Source organism: Balaenoptera physalus (assembly GCF_965194825.1).
Source record: "Balaenoptera physalus genome assembly, chromosome: 19".
Lineage (NCBI taxonomy): Eukaryota > Metazoa > Chordata > Mammalia > Artiodactyla > Balaenopteridae > Balaenoptera > Balaenoptera physalus.
In genome coordinates, this window is record NC_138900.1 from 9,612,490 (window position 1) to 9,623,660 (window position 11,171).

The 11,171-nt window shown below is 49.8% G+C and overlaps 1 protein-coding gene across 1 annotated transcript; it reads left to right on the top strand.

Annotated features, from left to right (window-relative positions):
• The first annotated feature begins 2,056 nt into the window (after window positions 1-2,056).
• NANOS2 (nanos C2HC-type zinc finger 2) lies at window positions 2,057-10,249 on the top strand. Its single transcript, XM_082437122.1, has one exon. The coding sequence runs from the start codon at window positions 8,778-8,780 to the stop codon at window positions 9,192-9,194; it is 417 nt and encodes a 138-aa protein (XP_082293248.1). The 5' UTR covers window positions 2,057-8,777; the 3' UTR covers window positions 9,195-10,249.
• The last annotated feature ends 922 nt before the right edge of the window (window positions 10,250-11,171 follow it).

Sequence of the window (11,171 nt, forward strand, 5' to 3'; positions counted from 1 at the left end):
TAAACATAAGTGGATAAATACTTTAAGTAAAAGACAAAGACTGTCAGGCTGGAAATTTTACGAGAAGGCTCACTGGATGCATCTCAATAAATAAAGGATTGAGATTTTCTTTTTTTAAAAACTCTGGATTTTGAAATAATTGTAGGTATGCAGAAAAGTTGAAAAGATAGTGCAGAGAATTCCTATGTATGCTCACCCAGCTTCCCCTAATTTTAACATGTTATATAACTGTGTTAGGTGTATCAAAACTCAGAGATTAACACTGGCACAATACTACTAATGAAATTATAAACTTTATTCAGATTTCACCAGTTTTGCCACTAATGTCCTTTTTCTGTCGCACAGTTCAATCCAGGACACAACATCCTATTTTGTCTTCATCTCTCCTTTGACTCCTCTACCTGTGACAGTTTCTTGGTCTTTCCTTATTTTTCATGACCTTGAACTTTTGAACATTACTGGTCAGGTATTTTGTAGAATGCCCCCCAGTGTAGGTTTGTCTGATGTTTTCTCATGATTAGACTGAAGTTATGGTTTGGGATGGGGGAAATATCACAGAGGCAAGGTGCCATTCTCATCTACCATATCATGGGTATGCAATATCAATATAACATCATGGGACATGTTAACCTTGATCACCTGATTAAGGTGATGTCTGCCAAGTCACTCCACTCTAAAGTCACTATTTTGGGGGACTTCCCTAGTGGCACAGTGGTTAAGACTCCACACTCCCAATACAGGGGGCCCAGGTTCGATCCCTGGTCAGGGAACTAGATCCCACATGCATGCTGCAAATAAGAGTTCGCATGCCACAACTAAGAGTTCGCATGCCACAGCTAAGGAGCCTGCCTGCCGCAACTAAGACCCAGTGCAACCAAATAAATAAATAAAATAAATATTTTAAAAATAATAAAAAATAAAGTTACTATTTTTCCTCTTTCCACACTCTATTCTTGGAAGTAAGTCTTTTAAAAAAAGAACTGAAATAATAGTCTGACTTAACAAAAATATATATATATTTTAATATAAAGCTTTACCAAAAATCTAGAATGCTGAAAAGCTGTGTTGCAATCACCACTAGAGTTCCCATATACCTCCTCTCCTCCAGTTTCCCCCATTTCCATCCTGGTCTATTTAATTTTGCTCTGTCTGGAAGTTCTGGGTGGTTTCAGTGAATGAGAAAGTGGTTCAAGACAAGGCTGGAGAAAAACTGGGCATCTACTCCTCAGAGTAAGACACTGTTGTATAAGAGACAGAGCCCTTGGCTGGGGCAGGCCCCCACCCCTGCCCTCCCCAGCCCTCCCCAATTCTGCTCTAGTTTTGGTCTCATTCATTTATCCCCCAAAATCTCCCTTTGTGCCCAGCCCCTGTATAGGACAGTGCTGGGGACACAGCTGTGATCAAGACACTCCTGGCCCTGCCCTCATGGGGCTTCCAGTCCCGTGGAGAAGGCAGACCTGTCCCAAGACAGACACGACTCAGAGTGGGCAGAGCTGGGATGGGGGAAGTACTGGGGGCTGCAGGAGCCCAGAGGGGTCATCTGACCCAGCAGTGGGTCTGGGAGGGCTTCTTGGGAGAGGGAATGTTGGAGCTGAGATTTGAAGGAGCAGTAGAGTGTTTTCTAAAGCTCACGGGACTTCCCTGGCGGTCCAGTGGTTGACTCCTTGCTTCCACTGCAGAGGGCGCCCTTCAATCCCTCGTCGGGGAACTAAGATCCTGCAGTGCGGCCAAAACAAAAAGAGCTCAGATATAACCATGGCATACGAACCTTCCTTGGCTCCCAGTGGCCTTATTAGCACAAAGTCCAAAGTCCTCATGTTAGTATTCATGCATTCATTCAACAAACATTTGCCTGCTCTGTGCTCTCGGATGGTTGAGTGGGAGTTACCAGGCCTTATACTTGGGGACACATCGCTGACTACTGAGAAAGCCCAGCCCTTGGTACATCAGAATCACAGGTGTGTGTGTGGGGGTGTGTGTGTGTGTGTGTGTGGTGGGGGTGTGTGTGTGTGTGGGGTGTGTGTGTGTGGGTGTGTGGTGTGTGTGTGTGGTGTGTGTGTGTGTGTGGTGTGTGTGTGTATGTGTGCATCCTCCAGGAGGGGATATGTGGGACTGTTCCAGAGCAGCGATGATAGAGTCAGACAGACAGACTTGGGCTCTCCTTGGACTCTGCCATCCTGGACACATTGATCTTCCATCTCTGAGCCTCAGTTTTTTCCGCTGCAAAATGGGCTTAATAGTAGAACCACTGCACAGAGTTTTATTCAAACACACACATAATCCTAGAGCCCAAGCTTCCTCAGAAGCCACTGTTAGATCTTGAATCAAATCATGTCACTCCTGTGCTCAGAACCCTCCCATGGCTCCCACCTCACTCAGAGCACAAGCCCAAGTCCTTGCAGTAGCCCACGGGGTCCTGTATTACCTCTCACCTCCATTATCTCTCACCTACTCCCACTCTCCCTCTCAATCTACCCAAGCCACGATGTTCATTGAACACAGCAGTCACGCTCTGACCTCAGGGTCTTTGCACTGGCTGTTCCTTCAGTCTGGGACACCCTTCCCCCGTATATCTACACGGGCTCCCTCTCTTACCACCTTTAAGACTCTTCTCAAATGTCACCTTCTCCAAGAGGGCTTCCCTGACCACTCTTTTTTTTTTTAATTTTTGGCTGCACCACGCAGCATGCAAGATCTTAGTTCCCCAGCCAAGGATGCAATCTGCACCCCCTGCAGTGGAAGCGCAGAGTCTTAACCACTGGACTGCCAGGGAAGTCCCCTCTGATCACTTTTATCTCCCTACCCCTTTATTTTTTCTCTATAGCACACAGCCTTACCTGAGATATGATATTTCACTTTTCTCTCTTATTTGTTATCTATATAAAATTTCAGCTCTGTAAAGGCAGGGATTTTTGTATTTTTTGTTCATTGCTGTATCTTTGGCACCTAGAACAGGGCCAGACACATGTTAGGTATTGCGTAAATATTTGCTGAATGAATGAGCAAATATTCCTTTCCTGGGGCCTGCATAGTCTCCTACCCCCTGCCTAGTACTCGTCAATGAATCTTTAGCAAGGGAATAAAACTAAAAATAATGGCTAAAGCTCACTGTGTACCTGTTCTAATGCCTTCACCTGTGTTCTCAGTGGCCATCTTCAAAACAGCCCCAGAGCAGGGGGTCTTCAATTATCTCCCTTTTTGTGAAATGGAGGAAACAGAAGCCCAGAGAGGTGACATCACTTGCTAAAAGCCACACCTCTGTAAGTGGCAGTGCCAAGATTTGACCCAGGCCCTCTGGCCACAGCAGCCACAAACCCAACCACGTTATTTTTGTTTTCTGCCCCTTGCTTCCATCTCTCTCTGCTGGAACCTGTCCCTTTCCATCCCTGGGAGTGTGAGCGTGCCCCTCTTCTCTCTCTGCAGACCTGGATTTGAGTCTAGGCTAATGGGATAACATCGATGAGAGATGTCACCTCCCTGGGCCTCAGTTTCCTGCTCTGTAAAATGGGGATATTATAACACTACTTGACAGGGTTGTTGCAAGGGTTTCATGAGATCTCACAGGCCAGCACCCAATAAATAGAGACCATGAGGACGATGACCATGACCTCTTTGGTCTCCGGGTGTCTCACTTTCCCCTGGTCTTCATCTCCCCTGTCTTGGGCTCTGCACCAGTGTGTCCCTCGGTCCCTTTGGGAGTCTCTGCCGTCTCTCTATGTGTCTCTCCCCCTCTATCTCAGGGTTTCTCTCCTCCTGACTCCCCCTAGCTCCTCCCCACCCCTCTCTGGAACCCCCATGAGTTGTTTCTGGAAGACGTGAGGCTGAGAGGAAATTCACAAGTAAACAGGGCAGCTGTGGAGTCTGGGCAGCAGGGAGTGGCGTGGCCTTGCCGTGTGGGTGGAGGTTATGATAAAGTAAACACCAGGTTGATGAATTTCTCATCAATATCATCTTTGATTTTTCCCTCAGTACACAGCAGCAACCCTGCGGAAGAAGGCTTGTCTGAGGAGGGATGCCCTTCAGTTACTGATCCAATAAAACACCACAGGGTGGGGGGTGAGCGTGGGGGTGGGTGGAGGGTAGTCATGGCCCCAGTAACAGAGTCCTAGAAGAAAACAATTGGGGAAAAAATAAATAATAAAGAAAAAATACTGGGAATTCCCTGGCAGTCCAGTGGTTAGGACTCCGTGCTTCCACTGCAGGGGGCACAGGTTCGATCCCTGGTTGGGGAGCTAAGATCCTGCATGCCCCGAGGTGCAGCCAAAAAAAAAAAAAAAAAAAAACTCACAAGCGAGAGAATCTGAGAGTCTCCAAACAATAGGTGCGATTGTTAAGGGGATTCTCACACTTCCAGCAGATGCCACAGCTGCAGCGACCAGCACTGACTGGGTCCCCGGGTCCCGCCCAGCTGCACACAGGAGATGCATGCATGGAAAGCACTTAGTGCAGAGGCCTCCCACACCCATCCTGGTTCCTCCCTCCGGGAGCCTTGTTCTTCCACATGGGAGAGAGTCCAGTCTCTTCTGCCTTGGAGTATGCCCATCAGTGACCGACAGGTCCTCCCTGTGAAAACTGTCACTCCAATCCCCCCCATCCTTCCTGGCTTCCCACCTCATTCTGTCCCTACGCCTAGGAAGTCCCTGGCTCCCTTGCTTTCCGAGCCCTGGGTTCGAGCTCCAGCCTACCACTCACTGTCTGTACAACCTCGGACAAGATTCCTGGCCTTTCTGAGCCTCCCGTTGCTCATCTGTAAAATGGGGCTATTGCTAAACCCTACTTCACAGGGTCTGGGGAGGAAGCAAGGACAGCCCCTGAGCATGGTGCCTGCCCAAAGGAGATGCTCAGTAAATAAGTGCCCTTAAGATTATTGCCTTAATTGTGTCTCAATTTTCATGACTAACATTGAATAATCATACCCCACAGCCAAAATGTGCTATTTGCAAACACAATTGCAGTCCATGCCCTGGGGCACGCACCGGTGTCATCCCCTCTTGACAGATGAAAAAACTGGGGTTAGGAGAGGTTAAATAATAAGCCCACAGCCACTCGGTGAGCAGGTGGTAGAGCCTGGCTTGAACTCGGAGCTTATCACTGAACGTTTACCCACGATGCTGCCCACCCCCTAAACTGTGGGGGGGAAGTTGTGCTCAAGTCACCCCACTGCCCGACCCGATGATCCCAACATAATAACACAAAGGTCTGATTTGCCTCTTCAGGGAGATGAACAAGCTGAAAACCTCACAGCCTACCCTATGACCACTGGAGTGTTTTCATTAATAGGTTTCCAGAAGGTACTCAGTGTGCCTGTGAATCCGGGGACCTTGGCAAGGAACCATGACTTTAAGAGACTGAAACTTGGATCCTTCCCATCTTGAGGCCTCATTTCCACATCTGTAAAATAAAGTGAGGTGAGCTGGACCAGGTGATCCAGAAGATGCTGTGTATGCATTCATTTATTAGTTCATTCTCTTGATGAGTGTTTATTGAACAGTGTAGGGCAATGGTTAAAGGCAAAGACTGAACTCAGGTAGACCCAGTTTGGAATCCCAGTTCTGCTGCCTGCCAGCTGTGTGACCATAGACAAGTCACCTAACCTCTCTGAACATCAGCTGCTGCCTTTGCAAATCAGGACTAATACTGGTACTTAACTCGAGAAAGCAATGAGGGGAATTCCCTGGTGGTCCAATGGTTAGGACTCTGCACTTTTACTGCAGGGACCAGGGTTCGATCTTTTTTGGGGAACTAAGATTCCCGCAAGCCGTGCAGCGCGGCCATAAATAAATAAATAAATAAAAGCAATGAGGGTTAAATGACAGGAGGCACATAGACGTGGGAACAACCTTAGCCCTGCCCTTACAGTCCAGAGGGAGAAACAGACCCACCCCCAGTCAGTGATGACCCAGAGTGGGCAGGGCTGGGATGGGGTCGCCGAGAGAAGGCTGACCCAGCCTGAGGGTCGGGAGGGCTTCCTGGAAGAGGAGACGTTAGAGCTGAGCAGTGAAGAACATTGTAAGCACTCACGACACAGGAATCACCCATGTGAATGATGTATTAATAGTCTGTGGACACTCTTCCTGCTAACATCTCCTGTTCTGCTCGCCTGGCCCTGTGCTGGGTAGTGCTGGGGACAAATCAGTGACCGAGACAGCCCTGGCCCTGACCTCCTTGGGCTCACAGATTACCAGTGAGGACAGACATCAAACAAGTCATTATCCAAATCATTACTTCAAAAGGAAATTACAGAAAGCTAGCAGGTCACGCCGCAAGAAGACCTTTCCTCTGACATTCACAAATTCCTCCCTTTGTCATCTCCCAACCTTGAGCCCATCCACAGAGAAAATACATTCACTCTACAAGCATGTATTAAGCTCTTTCTGAAGGCAAGACACAGTGTCCGCCAAAAGGGAGCCCTCAACAGACTTTGTTCAGACTTTGCTCCCTGACTAGATGGAAACAATGTGAGCTGATGGGCACAGCCTCACTGCCTCTATTCAATCAACAGCAACCAGAGGAGCATCCTAAAACACATTTCTCATATGTCCCTCCCCTGCTTATACCCTTCAGTCGCTTCCTATTGCTCTGAAGGCAAAGACCAATGGGCTGATCTTGGCCTATATCACGGGTTCTTAACAGGGTGCGACCTGACACCCACTTTATCTAACACTTTAAGATGCCCCTTTAGTATTCTGAAGTTAAACTCAGAGGTAATAGAGCCCACCAACACACAAATTTTATTTTCTGAAATTAATATCATGTCCTAACTGAACTACAAAGGAAAAATAAAAAGGCAACAACTTATAATCAACTAATCATCTATTCTGGTGTAGAAATGCTCAGGCATGGTTGCTCTAAAAAGCATCTCATCAGGCAGATACTAGCATCTCCGTGTAGACTCACCATGAATGAGATAGGAATAAACTGTGTTGTTTAGACAATCACCACAATCAGCATTGCCTGGGGTGATGTGGCTTCTAGAAAGAGTGAGCAACTCCGGATCAAGTTCCCAACAAAATCAAGAATAGGCAGGCTGTGATGGACACAGTCTTTGCATTTCAGGAAAGGTCAGTGTATCTTAAAATATTGCAAAAGCACTTAGTGTTTATACGTAAAACATAGCTGAGCTCTAGACTCAGACCACCATAAGTGGGTTTTTCTACCCACATGGTGTCCAGCGGGACATTGGAAAGTTAAGTGTGTCCGGGACAGATCTTGGTCATATGGATGGTTGAGACATCTGGCATCCCTGGTCCCTGTCTGTTACATCTCATCACACGTCATCACACCTCCAATCACTGTGGCAAACCCAAAACACCCCCCTCATTTCCAAAACATATCCTGAGGGAGGTCACAGTCTGATGGCATACATCCCCTGCACGCTGGGCTGGCCTCATCTTGGGACCCTCACTCCGTTCTGGCTACCCCTGCCCCCTAGCTGTTCCCAGACTTCAGGCTTCCATAGCTTGTGTTCCTTTTCCTGGAAGATTGTCCTGTGTGGTCTCAGCTTCCAGGCCACCTCTCCCAGACCAGCCTACGTAATCGGGTCTTTATGATCTATTGTTTTCTCATTTGCTGGCTGGTTGTTCATGAAACAGGTACAAGATAGCTGTGGTCACTGCTGAGTTTCCAGAGCCCAATGCAAGGGGCCTCAATGATTATGTTGAGTGGTCATGGGACCAACTGGGGACCACAGGTGGAGGAAGAAATCCTGGAGGTGGCATGGGCAGGAGGCAGGGCTTTTACTGGGTCTGGAAGGTCAGGAAGGATCTGGGACAATGTACCAGGCCAAGGGGGAAGGGTGGGCATTCCAAGGGATTCTTTGCCATGCCCAGGCCCTCTGCTGCTTCTAAGATCAATCCCCAGTGTCTCTGGGGCCAGACCCGGGTGCAAATCCCAATTCTGCCATTTCCCTGCTGTGTGACCTTGAGTACTTTCCTTAACCTCTCTGAGCATAATATCCTTCTTTATAAGATGAAAATGATGGTGCCCACCTCCTTGAGTGATTATGGGGTTCAAAGAGATCACTTTTATAAAACATTGAACACCATAGTGTGCACTCAGTAGATATTTGGTGAATAAGTGGCTCCTAGTTCCAGATGTGATGAAAAATGAGGTTTTAATCCAAAAGAGGTAGGAAATCATTTGCTTTGGAGTCGTATGGCCCTGGGTTAGAGCCTCAGCTCTGCCACTTGCGTGTTATATGACTCTGGGCCATTGAGTTTTCCTCTCTGAGCTTTAGTGACTTGTCTATAAAATGAGATCAGAACTGTGTTACCCACATGGAGTTGTTGTGAAAATTCGATCAGATCATGAAGGTAACTGTGCAGCACAACGTCTGGCTCATAGTAAGGGGCTGTTGTTATGATTAGGAATGGCTCTGGAGTACATGGAGGCAGCAGACTCCCAGCCTTGGAGTAAAGGAGGATGGGGGTTAGGGGAATTTTCAGACATGCAGCTTTATTGAATGGATAGGGAAACTGAGGCCCAGGGAGAAGGGTCTTTCCAGAGGTCACAGAGCACCTTGGAGGCCCAGCAAGGACCAGCAACAAGGGAAATGACCCCCTTCTAGATCTCCATGGGGAATTAAAGTCAGAAGGGATCAAGGGTAAGGAGTGGGCCCTTTAAATGCTAAGCTCCACCTTTGCTTAGAAGGGTCTTTGGGGAGTATAAAAGGGGGTGTAGTTCCTCTCTGCTCCAGAAAAACACCTGCTACTCCTGTCCCCGGGCCCCCAGCCCACCTCTCTCCAGCTGCCCACCACCTCCACCTCCACCTGGATGCCATGCAGCTGCCACCCTTCGACATGTGGAAGGACTACTTCAACCTGAGCCAGGTGGTGTTGGCACTGATCCAGAGTCGGGGGCAAGGGCCGGAGGCCCAAGGGACCGGGGAGCCGAGACCTGGGCCCCAGCTGGAGCAGGATCAGGGGCAGGGAGGGCAGGGGGCCAGCGGGGGGCTGGTCACCCTGTGTAACTTTTGCAAACACAACGGGGAGTCTCGCCACGTGTACTCCTCGCACCAGCTGAAGACACCAGAGGGTGTGGTGGTGTGTCCCATCCTGCGGCACTACGTGTGTCCCCTGTGCGGGGCCACAGGGGACCAGGCCCACACACTCAAGTACTGCCCGCTAAACGGAGGCCAGCAGTCTCTCTACCGCCGCAGTGGGCGCAATTCGGCCGGCCGCAAGGTCAAGCGCTGAGGACCATCAGGTGCCCACCCCCTGCACCCCCCAGCCCTCCTGGTTCAATCCTCCCAAGTCCCTGGACTCCCCCACTTCCCCGGACTCACCCAGCCCTCTGGAATGTCTGACCCCCAGAACTCCATCCCTGCTGAATCCTGAAACAACGGAGGCTATGGGGAGCCAGGCCAGTCCTGCCCTTTGGAACTCTCAGCCCTTGGGGTTCTGTCCTGGGGGTGTCTGTGGATTCTTGGTGCAGCAGGACCCCTGCCCCTTGGACCATACAGCCCTGTGGCTCCTTCTGGGTCACGGTTCATGGATCTTTAACTCTTCTGGGACACTAGCCGTGCCCCTTTGACTTCTCAGCCCTCAGGGTTCCATTCCTTGTGGAATTCTTGGACTCTTGGACCTACAGGAGCCCACTGTGCTCTCTCAGGCCAACCCTCAGAATTTGGAGAGCTGTAATCAGGCTGGCTTGGACCTTCCAGCCCAAGAACTTCAAGATGGGATTCTGACTTAAACCAGCCTTCTCCGTCTCCTTCAGCCGCCGGCAGACCCACCGTTTCATCATGGACGGCGCCGATGGGTCCTTCCCTGCTCTCAGCAGCCCATCCATCAGGAGCTGGGGGAAGGACGGGGCACGCCTGAGGGGCACCATGTCTTCGCAGGCTTATCTGGGGCTGGAGAGCTTTCGGGTAAGCCGATACCCTTGAACTCCCCCTGGTTGTTCTTCCCATTTTCATTCTGTTTCACGGCACTGGTGCCCGCCACGGCAAATCACCGATGGGTCCTTTCCCCAGCGAGAGGGCGTCTCTCCGCCGTCTCCCAACTGCCCCCAAATTACCATAGTTTGTAAAGTTCCTTTTTTTTTTTCCTCCCATTTTTTCATTCTCCAACAGTTAAGTCAACGAAGCTCCCACAGGAAAGGGGTGTGGATGCCCGGATGGGAATGGCAACTGCCTAGATTTTATTTTAGGGGCAAAGAGAAGCCCCAGTCAGATTTTAAGTTGTTCGGTTTTTGGCTCAGGGCTGGGCCCGGGTGTTGAGCTCTAGTAAATAAAAAGCGTTTCTGGTTGTCTTTGAAATCGCTATGTCTGTTTCCTGCGAGGCTGGGGGAGGGAGGGTGGGAGGATCCGAATTTGGCCCAAAACGTGGGAAGCAGGAGGCAGAGCAGGAAGGAGACCTGGGTCCCTCCCACGAATGTGACCCCCTTACATCCTCTGACACAGGTCACCTATGGACTGGTCCCCAAGTCCCAGCCTCCACCTTGACTCCAGATTCCCTTTCCCTGTCCTTCCCAGGGCTCTGTCCAGGGTCCCCTCCCAGGCTGCTAGAGCCCAGGTCTTCCAGGACAGACTTCATGGTTGTCCTTAAACTTTAGGCTCCCAGACTCCACTGGAGAGGTGACAAAAAGTATGGTCCCCACCTCGGGGAAACGCACACATGCACAAAATGTTGCATATAAAATCAGGCCTTCAGGGCTTCCCTGGTGGCGCAGTGGTTGAGAATCCGCCTGCCAATGCAGGGGACACAGGTTCGAGCCCTGGTCTGGGAAGATCCCACATGCCGCGGAGCAACTGGGCCCGTGAGCCACAACTACTGAGCCTGTGCGTCTGGAGCCCGTGCTCCGCAACAAGAGAGGCCGCGATAGTGAGAGGCCCGCGCACCGTGATGAGGAGTGGCCCCCGCTCGCCACAACTAGAGAAAGCCCTCGCACAGAAACAAAGACCCAACACAGCCAAAAATAAATAAATAAATTAATTAATTAATTTTAAAAAAAATCAGGGCTTCTTTTATTCCATTGTTCCACACGTATTTTACTGAGCTCCTACTTTGTGCCAGGCACTGTTCTGGGTATTGGCAGGTACAGCGATGAGCAAAACGGACAAGACTCCTGCCCTCGTGGAGCTGACATTCTAGTGGGGATGGGGGTGCAGTGACAATCAAGCGATAAATATATAATGTGTCAGGTGGGTGATAAGTGCTGTGAAGGAAAAG

Coding starts and splice junctions, on each gene's coding strand:
- NANOS2 (XM_082437122.1), top strand. CDS start 8,778: ATGCAGCTGCCACCCTTCGACATGTGGAAGGACTACTTCAACCTGAGC.